At 38.1% G+C, this 22,690-nt stretch overlaps 1 protein-coding gene across 10 annotated transcripts in view; it reads right to left on the reverse strand.

The window, feature by feature from the left end:
- TTC7B (tetratricopeptide repeat domain 7B) overlaps positions 1-22,690 on the reverse strand; it is a 337,747-nt gene that overhangs the window by 76,417 nt on the left and 238,640 nt on the right. For 8 of the 10 annotated variants that reach the window (XM_072624950.1, XM_072624949.1, XM_072624948.1 and 5 more), the window contains 2 exons: positions 18,713-18,763; positions 7,522-7,662 (listed from right to left, as the gene is read on the reverse strand). In XM_072624950.1, the coding sequence (XP_072481051.1) occupies positions 7,522-7,662; positions 18,713-18,763 (192 nt within the window). Of the gene's footprint in view, positions 1-7,521; positions 7,663-18,712; positions 18,764-21,773; positions 21,939-22,690 lie in introns of all 10 variants that reach the window. The other 2 variants (XM_072624956.1, XM_072624947.1) reach the window with 2 other exon arrangements.

Below are 22,690 nucleotides of genomic sequence, written 5' to 3' on the forward strand. Positions count from 1 at the left end.
TTCCTTTGGTTTTGTTTTGTGATTTCTTGCTTTCTCATAAAATCATTAGCCTCCATCTGTGCCATTCTAATTTTGAAAGAACTATTTTCTTCAGTGAGCTTTTGAATCTCCTTTTCCATTTGGCTAATTCTGCTTTTTAAAGCATTGTTCTCCTCATTGGCTTTTTGAACCTCTTTTGCCAATTGAGTTAGCCTATTTTTCAAGGTGTTATTTTCTTCAGCATTTTTTTGGGAGTCCTTTAGCAGGGTGCTGACCTGCTGTTCATGCTTTGAGTTCATGTCTCTCATTTCTCTTCCCAGCTTTTCCTCCACCTCTCTAACTTGATTTTCAAAATTCTTTTTGAGCTCTTCCATGGCCTGAGCCCATTGAGTGGGCTGGGATACAGAAGCCTTGACTTCTGTGTCTTTGCCTGATGGTAGGCATTGTTCCTCCTCATCAGAAAGGAAGGGACGAAATGCCTGTTCACCAAGAAAGTAACCTTCTATAGTCTTATTTCTTTTCCCTTTTCTGGGCATTTTCCCAGCCAGTGACTTGACTTCTGAATATTCTCTTCACACCCACTTCGCCTCCAGATCGTCCCAGCCAGTGCTTGGGGTCTGAGATTCAAATGCTGCTTCCCAGCCTCAGGGCTTCCGCGGGGGCGGGGCTGCTATTCAGTGTGAGATTAAGTTCAGGTGCTCAGGTGGGGGCAGGGCCACCTCACGAGCTCAGTTCCCTCAGGGGGTTTATACAGAGACCTTCAACAATGGATCCAGGCTCCTGCCTGTTTGGGTAGCCCTGGTCTGCCGCTGCCTCAGCTGCTGCCTCCCAAGGGGGCCTGAGTTATGGGGGCACCCCACTCCCCTCTTGACCCGCCAAAGAGACCCTCTCACCGACCCCGGTCACCTGTGGGTGGAGGGACCCGCACGGCCGCTGGAGATCCCGTCCCTGAAGCCTGCTCGGATCTGCTCCTCTCGGTGCTGCGGACACGGCAGGGCTGTACTCGGCTCCCAGTCTTGGCTCCCAGTCCCGGCGCCCAGTCCGCGGTGCGAAGGACCTTTTGCGAGAAGTTTGCAGGTCCCTCTGGAACAGAAATCTCCTTCGCTCCACTGCTCTGTGGCCTCTGGTGCTGCAGAATTCGCGTGAGTTCCTTTTTACAGATGTTCTATGGGTTGTGGGTTCGGAGCTATGTGTATGTGCATCTTTCTACTCCGCCATCTTGGCTCCGCCCCCGATATTTGATGATTTTTAACTTGAGGCATTGTGTTTTGTAAAGAGCCTTTTCTGGATCTATTGACATAATCAAATAACTTTTAAATTGTTTTTGTTCTTTATACGGTCTGTCATGCTTATATTTTACCTAATATTGAACCAACCTGCACTCCAGGCAAATATTCAAACTATTCACAATGTATAATCCTTTAATTATGCTGCTATGGCATTCTTGCTAATATTTTATTCAATATATTTACAATATCAATTGCAGACATTTTTCTTTCTCTGCTCTATCTCTCCTTAACATAGGTGTCAGTACCATATTTATTACATATTAATTAAGAAAAGAAGGGATTCTGCCAAACTAATCCCTTCTTTTCTTAATTTTGAAAGTAATTTGTATTGTATATTGAAATTCTCTGAGGCAGATCAATGGGACGGCACAGTGCACAGAGCACTAGGCCTGGAGCCACGAAGACCTCAGCTCAAATTTGGCCTCAGTCACCGACTAGCTATGTGACCCTGGGTAAGTCATCTAACCTCTTCTTGCTTCAATTTCCTTAACTGAAAAAAAATATATTAGCACCCAAGATTTTAGTGAGGCTCAAATGAGGTAGTATTTATAAAACTGCTTAGCATAGTTCCTGGCAACACAGGAGGGGTTTAATAAACGCTAGTTTCTTCCTTCCTTTGAGTATTTAATTGAATTTGCTTGCAAATCTATTTGATCCTGGGTTTTATCTTCCCTTAGGGAGTTATTTATGGATTTTCTTTTTTCTGACATTGGGTTATTTAGATTCTCTATTTCTTATATGGTCAATGTGAATCTCTGTGAATTTGGGGCTCAGCTTGCCTTTCTCCTTCTCCTAACATGATGCTCAACTAAGAATCCTTCTGTTCTCTGCTGTAAACCTGACAAGCACCCGTGGGGAGCTGGAGATCAAGCTGGTCTCAGCCTCCTACACCACCTCTGCCATCCCCCCACATTAGCGTAGTAGCCATTGTAGGGTATTGAGCTGACCCAGTTTTTTGAGAAGCGCACATGGCCAGGCCTGTCTCCCCATGTGGTAGCCTATAAGAATGGGTTCCATTACTTTTTTTTTGTTTTTTTTTGACAGGCCAGGGTTGGAATTTGGTTTTAGGATCTCATGCCGGTTTTAACCTTCTCTGTTCAGAGCACTGGCTGCCTTCATGTCCATCTATGGGAGCTCAAGCTACTTTCCCTATTAATGACTGGCAATTGCTCCTTTCCCCTACTTCTGTTAGCATCTGTATTCACCTGTGCTCATGCTGGCTTCCCTGCTCCAGTTCTTCTCCCCACCTACACTGGTCTTTCTGTACAGTTCTGGACTAGATGAAGATTACGTCGATTTTTTTTTCAGTTTTCTACGTCATTGGTCTTTCTGTAGTTTTTGTTTAAGATATCTGCTGGGGATTAATAAGGGAGAGCTAGATTTCTCTTCCATATCACCAACCATAACTCTTCATAGAAATTTTGTAAGGCTTAAGTGGAGCTAATGGACATAATGGAGCCTCAAAACCATAATATGATATATAAAAACTCACAGGTTTATAGTGCTTTAAGGTTTTCAAGCCAGAAAAAAAATCTATTCAAGTTCTGACTCTTAACTCTTTCTTTTTCTGCAAGACATGTAAAAAATTACTTGAACATTCTCTAAACCAGAGTTCCCTCATTTGTAAAAGTGAAAATTGTACTCACACTGCCTATCACATGGCTGTTGTGATTGAAGTGCTTTATAAATACTGAACTGTTATGGTAATGAAATGCTATTATTAGATGCTTAGATTAAATACACCAATGTCCTTCTACTTCTACTATTCCCATTCTAGCACTATTATATACAGTGAGATTGAGTCTTCCGTCAGAGACAGAAGAATCAACAGGCTGGACCAGATTTATGATCAAGTATGGCTGCTCTCAGGTTTTTACAGAGGATATACTTAGTGTATAATGATGCTACTTGGCAACTATTTGGGATCTCTTGGTGCCTAGTTCAGATATCTGCACAGATAGAGGTGCTGAATATGTTTGTGGATTTAATCCAAAGTGGTCAAGATGGAAAAGCGGGCCATACCTCATCTCTGACACTGCTGCCTTACAAATCAGGGCTGAATAAAATTATAAAAGGAAGCTGATGGAAGAGGACTGAAGGCTTACATTACAGACTCTGACAGCCTGAGTCAAGGAGTTCATCAAAGTACTCTGGCTTTTAACTCCCAAAGCAAATCAGAAAATCTGATCTTGTGCTGGCTAAGAATAGTCACCAGTTTAGTCTGTGAAAGGTGCCAGAATGGGAGCTATAATTATTAGTAACGAGCAGAAATTAACCACCTACCACAATGTCATTTTTAGCTGCTGTCCCAATGATTTTAAATGAAAAGATGAGTACCAAAGAAGCTAACTTGACTTGGGAGAGGTCCTGATTCATTTCAAAACAATATAAATTGTGTTAACAACTTTGATGACAGTAAATTTTGTGCCTTACAGGAGAAATTAGGGTTATTCTTGGAATTTCTCTATCTTCAAATGATATAAACGTCAACTCCCCGAGCCCAGGCCTGTGGATTTCTAATCTAACACTCTATTAAACTCCCATTGAGTAAATTACTTCCTATTTTAATACTGTACTTCAATTTTCACTCCTATAGAATGGAAAGAATAGTCCCTGATCATCTCTACCTCACAAGGGGAAGCAGTCAAATGATGTAAGAATTTTTTGGAAGAAAAAGTTCCACTGCTATATGGAGAAGCACAACGTTATGGGAACTCATCAGGAGGGTGAGTGGTGATGGTGTTTAATAACAAAGCAGAATCTGAAAGGAAATGAAATAGGAGGCAGTACAATATGGAAAATGAAGACAAATAGCCTTCAATCAACCACTTTTTTTGGGTGATGCACAACAAATAACAACACTGAGTTGGGGAATATGTTGATATCAGCTACTATTACATTCTCCAAATACTTCTATAACCACCAAGACCCTTAGTTTTTCTAAAGTTCTCCTTTCACTAACAATGGACACAGCATTAAAACTTGGAGGTTGGGATGGAGCAAAAAGAAAGGGCCAGAGAGGGCCATGCAGTTCAGGTTGGGTCATTTCACCAAGCCCTACTCATCACTAGTTCAATTCAACAAGCACTTATTAAGCACCTACTGGATGTCAAGCATTGTGCTGGGCACAGGGGGTACAAAAACCAAAAAAAAAAAACCCCAAATTTGTCCTTGGCCTCAAGTTGCTTCCAGAATACTTGGGGAAACAAATCTAAGGGCACAGATAAGTAAATAATATATCTCTATACACATCTACATAGTATGCATGTATGTCATGTACACATACAATTGTTCTATTATACAATATACTATAGCACAGTGTATAGTATAACATTATACATATGAATAAAATGTAAAGTAATTTTGGGAGTAGGGGAAGCATTAACAACTGGTCGAATGAGGAGAGATCTCTTGTAGAAGGTAGCACTTGAATTAAGCCTGGAAGGAAACAGGTAGGACATGTAGAGGTATAAGATGGGACATATTCTGGAACAGAGGGAGAAAAGTCATCTGGTTTTTGAAACTGGGAGGAAGCAAGTAATACACTCAAATTCCCAGACACATAACCCAAAGGCCATGTACTCACTAGGGGTCTAGTTTTCCCCAAAATGGGAGCTGGGGTTGCTTTACTTAAAGGGAACTTTGGGTAAGGATTTCCAAATTCTCCATGTTAGTGTTTTCCAAATTAACTTGGCTACAGAATATCTGGGAATTTTTAATATAATGGTAAAACCTAAAAATGCTAGTACAGTGTGTGGGTGGGTAGGGGGTGAGTGAGTCATTCCTCAAAGCCTATAGGGCATTCAGCTGATGCATTGGGCAGCTGACACCCATCCTATTTATTGTAGAACACCTCAGCTGTTCTATCAAGGAAATCTACTGTTCATTCTGCCCTTCTTTCCTGTAGCCTTTTATCTGGTTACCACAAAATGGGCTGGAGTGGAAGCAAGATGTTAAAAATAATGCATTATTTATTTAGCTGATTTGAGACTCACAGGAGAGCCAGAACCAGTGAGCTATAAAACACTCTAGGCATCCTTTTACACAAAAGCCTGGATTAGTTTTTTCCAAAACCAGGTTCCACATGAAATGAATGAGTTTTAAGAAAATCCTAATGTGAGTGATATTCTTATCCCTAAAAGATTGAATTAAAAAATAGAAAAAGTATTTTAAATGATTTTTAACTATGACAATGAGCTCAAAGAAGAGGAAATACTTTTGCTTCAAAACATCCCCAACTGCTTCTTATTCCAAAGTAAATTCCATGCCCCCCCAAATAAGGTCACTACTTATGGGTTCTGTCAGTACATTTCAAGTCCAGAATTGTTCTGTGGCAAAAGGGGTTAACGAAAAACTAGGCTGGACATCAGAAGCCCATATTTTAGAATCAGATTTCACAGAGAATTAGTGTGAATACTCAACTGCCTCCATTCCACATGCATCGTTCCCATTATAGCTAGACCCACCAGAAATACAAGCAAGTGAGAGAAAATCTACAAAACGTTTTAGAGACAGGTTACATTTTGGAGAGAAATCAGCTGCTGACACAGTGTAAAGAGCATTTGTCTTAGAGTCAGAACACCCAGGTTCAAGTCCTAGGTTGGACATTTATTACTAACTAGCCTCTTCAACGCGGTGAGTCTCAGATTTATCATTAGTAAAATGGTGGTAAGAATACTCAGAGTATAAACTCAAAGGGTTGCTCTGAGGAAAATGCTTTGTCAACCTTAAAATATTATATGTGTGTGAATTACCATTACCGAATATCTCACTGCTGCATTACTCTAAAAAGGTAAATATTGAATCACTATCGGTGTGTATATGTGTATATACAAGTCTCTGGTGTGTCTGCGTGTGGTGTGCGTGCGCGCACACACACACACAGAGTACAGCTAGATGGTGCAATGGGTCTGTAATCAGGAAGATGAGTTCAAATCCAACCTCAAACACTAGCTGCCTAGCCTTGGGCAAGTCACTTAATCTGCATGTCTTCAACTGTAAAGTGGGGACAACAATTGTACCTACCATCCAGGGTTATTGTGGGGATCAAATGAGATCATAATACTTGTAAAGCACTTAGCACAGTGCCTAGCACATGGAAGGTGCCATATAAATGCTAAGTATTATTCTAATTACTATGTCAACATGGGTTGCCTTTGTTCTTTTCTGAATTTATACCTTCAAAGGGTATTTGAAGCTTTAATTATATTCTGACTCTTCCAGGGAAGACAATTGCTTTGAAATAGTCAAAAAATGGCAATAATTATGAAAAAGATAAAAATTCATCCCATGCTATTATATAATATCTACTCTGCCCAAACAAATATAGGAAGGGTCTGAAATTATTGTAGGAGGAAATAAAATATTTACGATACATTACTCAATATCACTAGTCTAGAAGAAATGTCAGAAGTCTTACTCGTTGATTAGGCAGAAACATATTGTTGCACCTTGCTATGTGGTGTACCCTCTGTTATCAAAGGTAAAGAGAGATGGATAATCACATGAACAAACACTCATTTACAGCTCCAAAGAATTTTCGGACTTCTAAGAGGTAACTGCAGATGAGTACAAAATTTGGTACAGGAGAGTTTTCTGTCTTTCTTCCTCCATGTCCAGAGACAGCTTAGTGTAGCCCAAAATTGACTAGAACATGAGTCAGAAAAGCCAGTTTTGCCACTAACTTGTTTGGGTAAAAAACCCTCCTTTCTAAGGCTCCACCTCCTCACCCATAAAAAGTTAGTTGGCCAGATAATTTCTAAGATCCTTTCCAACTGAAATGTCTTATTATGTATTTAGTATTTATTATAAAGTATTATTACTGTAGGCATTGTTAACACAAAAACAAAAAATTGGGCTATTATGAAACAATATTATATATATGAGGTCCAGGTTTCTCAAACAAAAATATAAAGCCCTGATATACAGCTGATATACAGCTGGAAGGGACTTCAGATGAGGAAACTGGGTGCACACAGGTTAAGTGATTTTCCCAAAGTCACACACATGAAACGAGATGTGAGTCTTAAGTCCTCTGACTCCAGAGGCAGGACTTTTTCTCTCTGCACTCTGCATCAGAAGTGATGCCCATTTCCAACTTAAGGCAGCACCATATACAAATCTGGTGCACCTGCCAAAAGCAAGACTGTCAGGTGACTCCACACCCATTTATGGACCTTGTCTTCCTTCGTTAAGGAAGGGAAGGGGGAGAGTGGGAAAGAGGGAAGGGGTCACTAGGCTTTCACCATCTTACCTGCATGGAGCCAAATCTGGGCAAGCGTCATCCAAGGATGTAAGGGCCCTTGCTTAGGGGCACTACTCTGCAAAGATGAAGCTACTTCTGAAAGGGCCTGTTCCACTCTGGAGGCCGCTATGGAGGTGGCATGAACTGAACCTGTGAAAGTATGCAAAAAAAAAATCACAGGAGCACACAAACTCCAACAAACCCATACCTCCCTGCCATTATACACACTGGCATAACCTTTTCTAAGGCAAAGTTCTCAGCAACCGTCAAATGTAGTTCTGAAGCTTGGCCTTTATCCTTCTGATCTTGACAGAAATGCACTAGGGAGAAGCCACTACCCCAAGAAACTTTACTTGTGAGGACTCATCACAGAATTATTGGATTTAAAGATAACTCCCCCTCATTTTACAGAAAAAGAATCTGAGGCATAAAGATGGGAAGGGGTTTTCCCAGTGACATCCAGATAGCAAAGTAGTTGTTAGTATTTGAGCCCAGGTTTCCTGACTGTAAATCCAGAGCTCTTTCCACTGGATGAAGCAGACTTGCTCACAATTTCTGAAATCCAGTCTGGGATAGGGCAATAGTGCACCCTGTACAAGGCCCAAAACTTGTGAGTGGCTATTGAGTGTTATTCTTCACAAGAGGCTTTAAGCCTTTCCCAGAATACATTCAACTTAGCACAAAATAGATACTAGCTGAAGTTAATGAATTTCTATAATCTTCAGAAGTGCCCACAATGCCAGTGTGATGTACCTGAGGCAGCTACTTCTCTAAGAAATCACTAATAACTCCTAATTTCCAGAAACTAAGAGGTCCACATTCACTTGGACAGCCTGCATCCAGGAGGCCCTGCATTATATGGCTTGGTTTAAATGCTATGAGCAGCAATGCTTTTTGCACTGTGTGCAATCAAATGACTATTATTAAGGCTAATAATAGATGGGGTGGCAGCAGCAGAAGAGTAAGAACAAAAATATAAGGGCTCAGAGAGTGATCTAGTTCAGAAAATACAATTAAGTTGTACTGCCCAGGATAGCAGCTAATGAAAAGCAGTGAAATGAAAATGTTTTCTAGTCAAAGGAATAATCACATAGGAAACAAAATGCCAATTTGTCTCAAGTTAAACTATTAAGGATCAGGAGGAACAATGATTTCTCTTGGCTCTTGGATAAGTATGATTTTCCCTTATCTATTTACTGAGACCCAACTGGAAAATCACCACGATTATGGTTTGCTACCAGAATCACCATCAGGTGATAAATTCTTTTGGCCTCAGCAACTCACAAAAGGTATCTACTTGAAATAGAGAGACTGTCACATGCACTGCTGATGGGAATACTTAAACTCTCCAAATAACAGACCCATTAAGTATTGAAATATAGTTGAAAAATGACACCAAACACAGGATTCTGCAAATGCTAGGAGCTGAATAAATGCTTATTACCTTTGTCTCTGTTACCTGACTATGGGAATAATGGTTTCAGAATTCAGAAAATAATCTTCAACTCTGCCAAATTTTAAAATATTATCAATATTGAATAATTAATTGTTAACATCACAGTCCTAATTCAGTCAGAGATACTAGCCTCAGATACTAGTTGTTTGATCCTGAGCAAATCATGTGATCATTCTGCATCTGTTTCCTTATCTGTAAAAGGAAGAGGCTGGAATCACTGGCTTCTAAATCCTGTTCTACCTCTGAACTTACGGTTCTATGAACTTTTTGAGGGACAATATGTCAGAGTGAATGTAGTGCTGGACTGGGACATTAGACAGACCTGGATTCAATTCCTGCCTGTGTGACCGCAAACAAGTCACTTAACCTCTATAAACCTTCATTTCCCCATGAATAAAATGTGAATAAGAAAAATGAGAATAATAAAACCTTTCTCCTAGGGTTGTTGTAAAGACCAAATTAGAAAACAAACTTTAAATTCCAATTTAAATGTCGGCCTTCACCAATTATCAGGGGGATGTGTGCGTGCGTGTGTGTGTGTGTGTGTGTGTGTGTGTGTGTGAAAAGATGACTATTTCATTACTACTAAGAAAGGCAGATTCTCTTCCAAGGTACAAGCTTCCCCATTAAAATCAGCACTTTGGAATTTTTCAGGTCATATTATATATGTTATTCAAGACACACTGGTATTGCTCTAAAATGTAGCTACTGACAGGCATGGTGGTGCAAGCCATACTCCCTACTACTAGAGGAGCAGTGGCTGGTGGAGCCCTCAAGCCTGAGCAGTTCTGAGCTGCAGAAGGCTTAAAGCTGATCTGGTATCTACACTGAACCTGGCACCAATACAGTAAGCCTCCAAGAGTGGAAGGCCATCAGTCTGCCAAAGGAGGAATGAACTGTCACAGGTCAGAAAATGGATAGGTCAAAGTTTTTGTGCTAATTAATAATGCACCAGGGCCTGTGAGTGGCTAATGCATTTCCAGTAGGACAAGAAAGAAGAGGGAGAGGACCAGGGGGCCAGGGAAGAATAAAAAATACATATACTTATGTAATCTGCCTTAATAGACGGCTTAGTTAGGTCTAGGGAATCAAGAGTCCCTTCAGCAAAGAGAACAATAATGAGAAAAATTATTTGAATCAGAAAAAATTCTGCTAAATTTAACAATATATGGTTTTAGAAAGCAACCCAAAAGTAAAAAAGCAGATCATGTTTTGATCCTGACACTGCTAAAATGTAATCCCAAATATATTGCAAAAAGGAGAAGAAAGAACTCTTCTATACAAAAATATACTGAGCTGTTTTATGTGGAACAGAAAACAATCGAAAACAATCTATACATTCAATGAATGGAAAATGGCTGAATAAAATATAGTATATTCATGTAATGGAATATTAAGGTGCTATAAAAAACAATTATGAAGGCTACAAGGAATGTGGCAAAAGTTATCTGAAATTATACAAAGTGAAGCAGTTATCTGAAATTATGTGAGATGAACAGAACCAGAATGGTATAGATATTGACTACAATTATTTCTCTCTCTCTCTCGCTGTGTTTACACACACACACACACACACACACACACACACACACACACACACACATATGTACACACATATACAGGAAAAAAGAAAACCAAAGGTATCTGGATCTTCAGATGGATATACAAAGATATGGAGAACACATTTAATTGGTCTCTGATAATTAATCTGTTTGGTTCTACTACTAAAATAGAAAGGGCTTATTAAAATTTTGTAGCTTACTTTATAGATCTATTTGATTATGTGTCTTTTATACTAATTATTAGCTTATAATAAAAATTTTTAAATGCATGTTTTTTCCAAGTCTATAAATCCTTAATTTTGTAATCCTATGGTCTGTTCTAGTTACGTGAGTTTTCCAAGAATTTTAAGCACTAAGCCATCAAATATACATAAATTTGGGAGCTGGCAATAATGACTATCATTACCAAGCTTTCTTGCCTTTCAGTACATAGGTAGACAACCAATGAAGCAACAAGCACTAAACACTCACTTAAGGAGAGACTGGAGACATATGACAGAGCTCACTCATTCCATTCTATCTAATTCTTTCTGTTGGGGTACAAGGCCTAGGAAAGTCCTTCATAAAAATTGTGAAGATTCACACATCTTCGATCAGTCTTTACTGTTTCCTTGTTGTGAAAACTATGTTTATTTTCAGGGATGGTTCAGGTCCTTTTCCTTTTTTTAAACCCAGGATGAACTGGCAAAGATATGTACTAATTATGCCCACAAAAATATATTATCTATGTGTCAGTTATAGGCCAACTAAACTCAGTCCATCATCGGGCATAAATAAAACCTAAATTTCAGATCTAGCTAATATAAAAATGAGCAAAAAAGGGGGGGGGGGGGGGAAGGAGGGCTTGCTTCTTATCTGGGCTTAGTTCCCATATACTGAGAGCACTAATGAAGGCTACTAATTATACTAATATGCAAGTTCTATTTGTTCTTCTAATGCAAACCTAAGCCACATCTCTCTGGATAAAGGAGACTTTAGCCATATTTTAGACACATTCACTAGCAAAGAAAAATAAGCAAGTGTGACACAGTCACGTGGGTACATGCAACAGACAGAAACATCGAAGTACGCAGTTCAAGAATGGGATGATTCCCTGATATGAGGAAACCCTAAACAAAATGTCTATTTATTTTAGTGTTTCTATTTTATTTTCCTAGGGAATACTGTCTCTATAGCTTTCTGTATGTATACATCCACTATTCAGGTCTCTAAAAAACAAGAATTAGTCAGTCCTAATGACCCGCAGGTCTGTGGCACACTACTTGAGGCACATAGTAGATGCTGGCCAAGGGTATGTGTATTTTCTCAAAAGGAAAACATATGGCAATATTTATGAGGATAATAATTACATGACAACCACAGTCATGCTCTAAATGAATGCTCCTCTTAAGTCAGTGACCCAAAATGCAAGCTATGTGAAGGCACAGCCCCCGTGTTTTGAATTATGCAATGGAACACTGCAGGTAATCAAATACCTTTCACTTCTAGGAGTAATGACAGTGTTCGCCTGTTAACATTGACTGTGTTCAGGAAATACTAAAATAAAAAGTGATAGCCTGATATTTATGATTTCACATACAATCCTCTTTTTATACTTTTTTGTTCTTTATATACAGGAATTCTCATATTTGTGGGTTTATCAAGTTCAGAATAATTATATATATACATATATATTTTTAGAATAAAAAATCTAGTCATGCCTCAAATATACTTCCTATTTATGTCCAACATTCAGAATCTTTAGCTTCCTTCAAGGCTCAGTTCAACACGCACAGTCTCCATGAAGAATCCTTGCATTTCTCCAATTGTCAACACTCTTGTCTTCCTCAAATTATTTTCTACAGATTTGTGCACATGCTGTACCCCACAACTAGAATGTAAATTCCTGGGGCACAGGGATAATTTTGCTTCTGACTTTGCTTTCCCAGAGTACAGAACAGGGTCTAGAATAATAGGAAGTATGTTGAAATTAAATACCCAAAAAGTAGAGATAATAAATAAGGGGAATATAACTACAAAGAAACAAACAACATAACCTGTACACACACTAACATAGATATACTAACCTTACTACTTGGTATAAAGATACTTCTTCTCTCCCTTTCACCACTAAACTTTTCCATATCAGTGGGGGAGTGTCTTAAACGGATAGCATATATTACATCAAGAGAAATAGCATGACCTGGGTTCAAGTTCTGTCTCAGGCACACACTGTGAGTTACCCACTTTACTACACGTGCTCTCTAAACTTTATTCCATGTACCCCTGGACTCTGTGTGTATTTGTGAGAAAATATGTCCCCGAGTGGTGGGGAATGTTTTTGTACTAATTATACTTACTATATCATCTCGGCAAAGACTAACTTCTAAAAGGCAATTAACCAATTCTGGCTAGTTTATGGAAACTTTTGAGCAACAACACTCTAAGCTCCATCTCCGAACCCTCAGGCATATGCCCAGAAACACTAAGGAAGGGTTATTTAGTCAGTCACTGGTAGGCAGCGAACCTGACAGTAGGAGTTGGAAAGTATCACCAGAGGAGGTGCTGTAGGCGGGGAACAAGGCGGCATGATGACTGGTGTACTGGACTTGGCCAGGAAAACCTGCCTCTGAAGCTTGTCTCAACCTTACCCAGTTCAATCTTGCACAAGTCTCTGGGCATCCTCAGTTTCCTCATCTGTAAAACGAGTGGGATGAACTCTAAGATCCATGATCTATGTGACCTTGGGCAAGTCATTCCCCACAAGATCACCACTTGGTTCTATAGGATCAAGGCTAGAAGATCTCTAAGGTCTTTCAGTTCAGTCTACTTTTTTTTAACTCTGAACTCAAACACCAACAAAAAACTGACCAAGTTTATCATTCTATAATTCAATGAATAGTAAGAAATAAGCTATAGAGTACTTACTGCTAGTTAAGTGTACTCGTAATTAATTGCCAGAAGACCCATTCCCAGTATTGTTCCATTTAACCATAGAGTTCCGTAGCAAAAGTTCAGATGCTTCCAAATCCTCTAGGTTCAACAGGTTAGCCATGGAAAATTACTTGGACGAAGATCATCTATTATTTACCTTACTAATTTGAGAAGCACCTATCTTTATAGCAACTATCAGTCCTGGGTGCTATTTGACAACTGGTCCTGTCCTCCCTTCCCACTCCCTCCTGCAGATTGAGTGATACTGGTAGACATAACCGAAGCAACATTACACAGTAGGTTTGAAAAGGAAAAAAATGGCTGCTATGATGAGCTGAACTGAGAGTTTATGCAGGTACATGAGAACCAATACTGAAATCTGGCACGGGCCTCTCTGGTTACATTGCCAATTTGGGACAGGAGGGGAGAAAGGTCATGAAATACCACTAAGTGAGAGTGCTCAGGATCTCTGTTTTGTGGAAACTGCAGCCCTCTCCTCCTCCCCCAAATACCCAAGATTCCTTCTCAGTCCAGATTCATAGTGACACTAATCCTGATTTGGAGGAAGAGTGCCACCTACTGAATTATCAGTGCCACTCCCTGGAATAACTAGGGCTTTCTTCTTACAATTCTCTCTGGACCACCATCATGGTATATGAAGAAAAAAAAACCTAACTGGTGCAGAATGAAGTAGAGGAAGAATTTCTACTGACACCCTGGGGGACCCATAGGAAAAGTGGTCTGCTTATTGGACAGTGTAAGTACAAGGACAAGGAAGACAATACTGTACTCCAAAACTCCAGTTTTTCCCCCCAAGATCCCATCCTATACTTCAAAATTTGTACAAAAATCTTTACCATCAAGTCTGTTTATAAATGGCTCACCTGCATAGTATAATTTTTTTTTTTGCTGGCTTTCCTGATAGCATTAAATGAGTTCTGTAGCCCGAATGTTTTTTCTTCTATTTTAAGCATTTGTAAAATTAACAGAATTTCAGTTTCATCCATAGAATAATTTCAATATGCAGGTCAAACTGATGGACATAATAAAGCTCAAATTTCCAGAGACTTTTAAAGTTTGCAAATTACCCTACTCATAACACCCTGTGAGGTAGGCAGTGCAAACAGAACTGCCCCATTTTGTAGGTATGGGAGCAAGTGCTCTGAAAGTTAAAGTGATACACCCAAGGTCATTATAGCAATTCCAAATGTCCTTTCTTCTATTACTCTATTGCCTGAGTGTTGGTTAAAAAAAAAAGTTATATTTTTAAGAGTTTAATAGGATAGGGACAAGATTTGTGATTTTATTGGTATAGGAACTATCAATGAGAAAACTCCCTTTACCAATGTGGGCCAGAATCTTCTCTGCGAGTTATACGGTTTTAGAAAGTATCCTTGAACACTGAGAGGCTTAGTAACTTGCCAACAGTCACACATCCACTAAGGGTCAGAGAACATGAACCCAGTTCTTCCTGCCTTTGAGACTGGCTCTCTAACTATTCTCTATCTCTTTGTGTTATGAATAAAGAAAAAAATTCCATTGGCAGATCATCTATTAGCATACCTGGGGATCTGGATTTTGGCTCATTTCACAGCATCTGGAGGATTATATGAACTGCCACGTGTTTGTATATGAGAAGTGAGTAAGCATGTGGATATACATACTCATGTCCTACTTAGGCATTTGTTCTAAATGTCTCTTCCATCTTAACTCTGGATCAGGGCACTACATTTAACAGCTACGTCATTAACAGAAAAATACTTTATAGCACTGCAGTCCCCCTAGCCCTCAAATGATCAGTTTCCTTAGTCTTCAACTTCCAAAAAACTATGGCTCAATACAATTCAAAAAGAAAAGGTGGCTTCATTTCTTAATGTTGTTGAATATTAAATAACAGTAAGAATGATTCAGCACTGTTGGCAAGCTTTGATTGGAACATTTGGTTTTTAAAAGGAAAGAAATTTCTGTTTCTTAATAACATGCTTGAAAACTAAATCATATCATCCCTGCGATACACTAGCAGATGAGTTGCTAACTTGCAGTTATCACATCTGCAACCTACCCCAAGGACTAAAATCAAATATGGGAAAAAAGGAGCAAGAGGACGAAGGGGCCATTGTTTGTGTTCAAGAAAAGCCTCGTTCCCCAGATGCTGTAAGGCCAGCTTAGCACTTGTGTCTTTTTCTTATTCATGACTTTTTGATTTTGTGCTGATTTCCACTTGGAGGATAGGACAGAAATAGCCCCTCTCTATTCTAGGACCCAGGTAAGATTTATGAGGAGGGAACATTGGAGTGGTAGGCGTGGTGGTACCATATTCAATCACTCTAAAGTTACCTCACGGTGCTTGGGCAGCCTATATGTCTTAGGTGTCTAATTCAGAAAGGGTCCGACACCTCATAATTCGAGCAGCAACCACAGAGAACTGACAGGGTTCAAGCACAGAATTTGTCTTTCAGCATATTCATTGGCATTTATGAGAGATGCCAGCCGCTCAAGAGAGAAATCAGGTGCCCAAATGTCATAACATTGATCCCAATCATGATGTTCTCTTTGGTGAAGTCTTTGAGAAAGTCATTTATTCAGTGGCTAATCTGCTTCTTTTTCACATAGCTCATCATCACTATGTCAACAAGAATGATAAAACCCATGGACCCAAACCTTAGGAGATCATGATTTTCAAATAACTACAGCACGTAAAATGCACAATTCAACTTAAACCTTCAGGTTCTCTCTCCTCCTGGAAAGTGAAAAGTTTTTTTAAAGTTAAGTTTCAAGAATTATCCCACTGAGAGAAGGACAGAGATCTGGTTGTCACTAAAACCATGCAGGGTAAAAGGTATCATGCTTCAAATTTCTGATGTGCCAGTGTCAAACAGCAAAGCATTTAACAAATCATTCAGAAAACATGCAGGAAAATTAGTTATGTATAAAAGCTACCAATACAGGCTTTATGCACTAAAAGAGACAGTATCTGCTATAGGACTACAAAGGGCAGATGCTTCAATGGACACATACTCTACACTAAATATTCATATGGTTTTATCTTTGTACCTGGACAGCTCCTTTCTCCTGGTCACATTACTATTCTCTTCAAAAACCAGAGAACAGGTTTGTTTTGTGTGTGTGTATATGGTTTTTTTTTTGTTTGCTTTTTTTCCCCCTTTTCTGACTTTTGAAAAATAAATAACAAGAAAGACTAATTCCTGATTACAGGTTTCTAACTCAGATGTCAACTTTGGGTGCTGTTTATTGTAGATTCATAAGCTGTCTGATGAACATATTTAATTTGCCTATCTGTATAGAAGAGTAACCTAAACCAGTAGAGAAAACATTGGTCCTGGAATCAGAAGATCTTATTTTGAATCCCAGACCCATTTCTTGCCACTGGAATGAGTGGGGCAAACCCCCTCACCTCTCTGAGCTTCAGAATTTCTTGAACTGTGATGTTCTTAGTAATAATACTTGTCTGACCCACCTTACAGGTTGTGAGGAAAGCACTTTATAAACCTAAAAAATATGTTGGGGAAAAGTAAGCTGTTATTGGTAATAAAAGGAATACTTAACATTTAATCCTTCAATGAAATGAAACTTATTTGAGATTTTGACTGAAAAAAATTGCATTTGAAAGATACTGTGCTGAATTTAATACTCATCCATTCATTCAGTAGATATTTCTTGAGTGCCTACTGAGTGAAAGGCCCTCTGCTAGGCACTGGGAAAGGGATATGAAGATATTTAACTATTCAAAATGTAATATATGAAAAGGACATCAAAGTCACTAGCCCAGAATTGGGACTATTACTAAAGTGTAATTTTTAGATCCTGGAATAATGTTATATATGAATTAAAAAAAAAACAACACTACTGCATTTAGCAGGCTCATACAGCAAATACAACTGATTTATTAGTTATGTTTTTATCACAACACAAAATGCTGCATTTATAAAAAGACGAGTCAATAAGAAACAGTTAATCATAATGGAAAGAGGAAAATTAATGTCATCTTGATTTTGGCTTCTCAATTTTATCTTGGGCTGTGAATTATTCTGCTATTGATCTGTTTTTCTCTTTCCCTTCTTGGGTTGTTCATTCTTAAAGAATGATTTATCTTACTGGCAATGACAAGTTTCATGAGGAGGGCAGAGATTTCACTAGAATCAGTGGTATGAAAAACTGACCCAAGAAGTTTATTCTCACAGTAAACCTACCAGTGTTTTCTTAGGTAGCCCAAGAACTTCAGGAATAAAAGGAAAGTGATTATTGGAAATTAATCAAGTGCCTTTAAAAAATAAAAGTCTTTGCTTCATATTATATATTTTTGAAAACTTGCAAGTTAAGTTGAATTTTAGAGATCAATTACTTTAGTTATGCCAGGAAAGCTCAATATTCAAGGGAGTCTAGTACTTTGCACACAGTCGTTTAATAAATGTTTGCTGAATGAATAATGAAAGCAAAACTGGAGGTGAATCCTTCTACAGAACAAAGAGCCTCTTTGTAACGAGAATAATCGCTTCACAACTGCAGAAATACCTCTTTTTAAGTACAGATTTTCATGTTGTTAAGTGGAAATAAAATCACTATAACGTTATAGGTGAGGAAGCAACTCCCTGGGTCCTTTTGGAGCTGCAGTCATTACTGCAGGCCATTAGAATGCACTAGAGTGTTAAACACTACTCCAATGGCTTACAAGAATTAATATCTCCCCTAATACACCTACCTACACCTGAAAAGGTTGCTTAGTCACTCACCTCTAGGATTTAATAGACACAGTAAAAAATTATGTTCTATTTTCAATTTTAAGAAAATTACTACATTTCTCTGTGATCAGAACAAAATTTAGAGCCAAGAGATTTTAAAAATAATTTAATCCAACACCTTCATTTTAGACAAGAAGAAACTTGAGATTCATTGGGATGAAATAGCTTGACCACAAACGTCATGGTTCCAGACCAGCGCCCTTCCCACTAAACCACACTGTCTACTCTCCTCCTTAATATGCGTCTTTGTAGTCCTTGATAAAAGAATGCTGCCTCTTCAATAATTAAACTCAAGCAAGAGATGAGTGCTTTCACATCTTGTAATCAAACAGCCCTTGGGGTGACCAGATGGCCAAACATGCTCCAGCCCTGCTTTAACACACTGTGTCAATTGCCCACAACCCACCAACCACAATAGAAAAAGACATTCTGTGGTGAAGGAAGGAGGTGTGATTGTGGGAAGGAGGAAAGGAGGCCTAAAAAGGTTAATAGATCTGTAAGCTACTTACTAACTGAAAAAAGGGAAGAAAAACCATGAACGTAAGCTTCTGGAGAGTTGCCTTGAAATAATAAATCAAACCACAAATTAAAAACAAAATGATTAAATTAAAAACAAGAAAGCAAATCAATTTCTGATAATCTTCCAACTGTTAAGTCTTGTTTTGACTGAGATTTTCAAACAAGTGGTGCCCTGTGTATTTTTCTAACACATTCCTTTTCTTAACTAAAGAAAAGCTGCTGGACATTTCCTTCCCGGTTAAAAAATTCATATGATATGACTAATGTGAAAACACGTTATATACGATTGTATATGTAGAGCCTATATCAGATTGTATGCCATCTTGGGGAGGGGGAGAAAATTTAGAACTCCAAATCTGTTGGAAGTGAATGCTGAAAACTAAAAATAATTTAAAAAAAAATCAAATACTACTGCCTAGATTTGTTATTCAAGGTTCTGATAATCAATCTCCAATCTACCTCACAGCCTTATTTATTCATTCTCTTTCAAGTATTTTATATTCCAAAAAAAACTAGACTACCAGTCGTCTCCCCCCCCCCCAAAAAAATTCACAATACTGACCAATTCACAAAATGAATTTGGTTTCCAGGAAAAGAAATTCTCAAGGGAATAACAAAAACAAAAAACCAGTTTTTTTCATCTTTCCTTAAGTAAGCTCCATTCACGGACCAGTATTCACAAGGTTTAAGCAAATTCTTTCTATGAAGTCAAAATGGGAGAAAAAAAACATAAAACTTTGAACCTGAGAAATCTGCTTACCCTGAAAGAAAGGCTTAGTGATTCAACTTCATGGTCTTCTATCAGGTGTTTACAATGGAGACACTGCATTTCAACATGTAATCTAGAAAAAGAAGTTCATCCTACTCCACCCAGCTTAAAAAACAAAACAAAACACCTAAGTCTTAGAAGCCCAATGCTTCCACTACCACATTTCCTTGTTAGTGGTTAGATATCCCTTGAGGAATGACTCAGACAGCTTCACGAAAATCAAATATTTGAGCACTGCCCTAGACGTATAGTGAACTACAATGAACAGAAAGTCTAGAGGAAGCTCAATATGATAACAATTTAATATTAATCTGTAAGTCAAATATCTAAAGGAAAATTACAACTTCAGAATTCCAAAATTACAGTGAGACAAAAAGTTTCTCTGGGTACCCAGTGACATTTTCTTTTTTCATATTCTACTAGATTTTTAGTGAAGTTCATGATAAATGGAAGAATGGTGAAGTATATCAAGCACAGTAAAATCTAGTTTTCACTTGGGATCAGGGTTGGACTAAACTAATTCTGTAAAAATCGACTTTCTGGGGAAAATATTTGGAGAGTTGCCTTAAGAATTTAATTTAAACAAAAAATACACATATACATATATATGTATATCTATATACACACATATACATACACACACATATATACAGGTATATATAAATATTCTAATTGATTTGTGGAAGGTACAACATACTTCTTCCTGTTCATCAGTGAATTAAGAGACACAAAAACATCAAAAATCATATGAAAGGAATACAAGTATCTTCTGAGGCATCTCCATCAAAACCTTTTACTCACGAAACTACATTTAAAGTTAAAAGCAGAATTCAAATTGAGGCAAATGGGTTTCTTGGTTGAACTATGTAGATAATAGTTTTATTTCATCTCTTTGCGTTTGTATGAAATAATATAATGGTTTAACCATTTAAAAAATGGAAAACAGATTTCCCAGCTTTAGAAAAAAATAATTCTCTAATATTGAGGCATTAGTTCCCTCTAAGAATCTTCAATTCAGTACTTAAAGATGGGAATAAACATAATTGTAAATTAGGGATCCTGCAATGAAATTCCTCAACAATATTCAGTGTGAATGAATGGTAAAGAAATAGGTGAGAAGAAACTTGGACAAACTGCACTAATAAGAATGTTACACCCTTCTACATCTACATGTGATGATAAATCACTATCCAAAGCAGCTCATTTTAATCCACAGGTAGCTTTCCTAGTTAGTTCAGTCTGCTGATAGTTCCTTGTCTAGCTCAAATTCTGCTGCTTCTTTTTTTTTTTTTAATCCATTTAAGCAAGATTAAACTAGGACACTGACTCATTTGGAGGCAGCTGGTGGCACAGTGCCCCAAGTTCTGGGCCTGGAATCAGAAGACCTGAATTCAAATTTGGCCTCAAATATTTACAAGCTGTGTTACTCTGGGCAAATCATTTAACCTCTGTTTGCCTCAGTTTCCTCAACTATAAAATAAGGAGAATAATAGCACCTACCTCTCAGGGTTGTTGTGAAGATCAAATGAGATTATATCAAAAAGTGCTTAGCACATGAACTGGTACGTAATAGGAACTGTATAAAGAATGTATTCCCTCGCACACACATACCCCTGCCCATCATTTTCCTATTTCCTTGCAAAATTTCACAACAAGCATCTCATAGTTTCCTTCTTTGAAAATGGAAGAGTCATTCAGAGATAACAAAATGACTCTTGACAATATAACTATGTTTTTAGAATTAAAACTGAAAACATTAATGATGGTATTTTTGTACTTTCTACCCCCATCTCCTTTAATATGCACTCAAACTAACCTCAGAAGATGACCCTAGAAAGATGCACAGACTTTGGAAAAGTATCTTGCATACCCAGTGCTGGACTCTAGAGACTCTGCATCTTGGCTTTTGGAAAGTACTTTAAATACTAGATATAGAAAAGCATCTAATGCACTGACTTTCCAAAGGTCCCTGGTACGCTGACTCTAGTTCATTAACACTCTGAATAAGAATCATCAACTTCCTTTCTTTTCAATTAGGAAAAGGAAAGCTCTGAATTTGGGGACCAGAGTCACCTAGGACTTTGTGTGTTTGCATACATACTTTCATTTCCCTGCCCTTCCTCCTACTTCTAACTTCCTGATGCTTTAATGGGCAGAGTTTTCTTTTTTCTAAACTTTCTGACTATTCCTGTATGTTCATTAAACATGGCTTATCAGTTAGAAAGATTATCAGAAAACAAAACATCAAGCAAACTGAACAGGAATGTAAAAAATATCTTTACAAAGAGAGGGTTTCCGCTGGGGGGCTGAGTCACTGACTGAATAAGCTGCTCGGGGCCACACAAAAGTGTCAGGTTTGGGATGAGAATGAGGAAGATGAGTAGATACAAACAGGTGAAGAGAAGATTCTGTTCTTGAAAGAGAAGAGGAGGAAGAGGAATCTGACACTACAAAAGCAAGAGAGAAAGAAAGGATAAAGGCAAAAAACAAAAACAAAAAACAAAACCCATGAATAAAAACAATCAAAATCCTCAGAAATATACAAAAACAGAAAAAAAATCTACAAACATAATTTTAACATACTCAAGGAAAGCTGAAAATCAAATGAGGTAATGTAATACACATTCAATTCCAGTACTTGACAATAGAATAGAATATGTGGAAAACAAATGACTTTTAAACAATGGTTTGGGGTTGTTTTTTTGTATTGTTTGATCTACAAGAATAAAAAAGGAAAGGAAAGGAAATTTGCCAGGGAAAAATTCCTTGGCAAGACCCACTAAAAGCAAAACAGGTTTAATTCAGGACACTTAAGAATTAATTCTTGGATAAATTTGCTGCTGGCTTTTAAATTTTGTAAAGCATCACTAAAATTATCAGAATTAGAACCTGGTTTCTTAAATTTCTCTTCAACTGAGTTAGTGATATAAAGGATATCACCAAGAATACAAATAAGTGGAAAAAGAACTGGAAACAACAGCTGGACCATCTGAACGGCACATTCACACACACAAGGCAATGAACAGAATCAAAGTCTGACCTCCAATGTACTCGAGATACTCTCTAAGGAGAATTTATAGAGAGCAGGGGACAAAAACTGCCAGGATGAGAGAGTGAAACGATGGTGGTCATCAATGCAAGGACTAGAGACACCAATGAAATCAATGATGGATCAAAGTGCCCAAAATAGATCACATTT

Source organism: Notamacropus eugenii, chromosome 7 (genome assembly GCF_028372415.1).
Source record: "Notamacropus eugenii isolate mMacEug1 chromosome 7, mMacEug1.pri_v2, whole genome shotgun sequence".
Lineage (NCBI taxonomy): Eukaryota > Metazoa > Chordata > Mammalia > Diprotodontia > Macropodidae > Notamacropus > Notamacropus eugenii.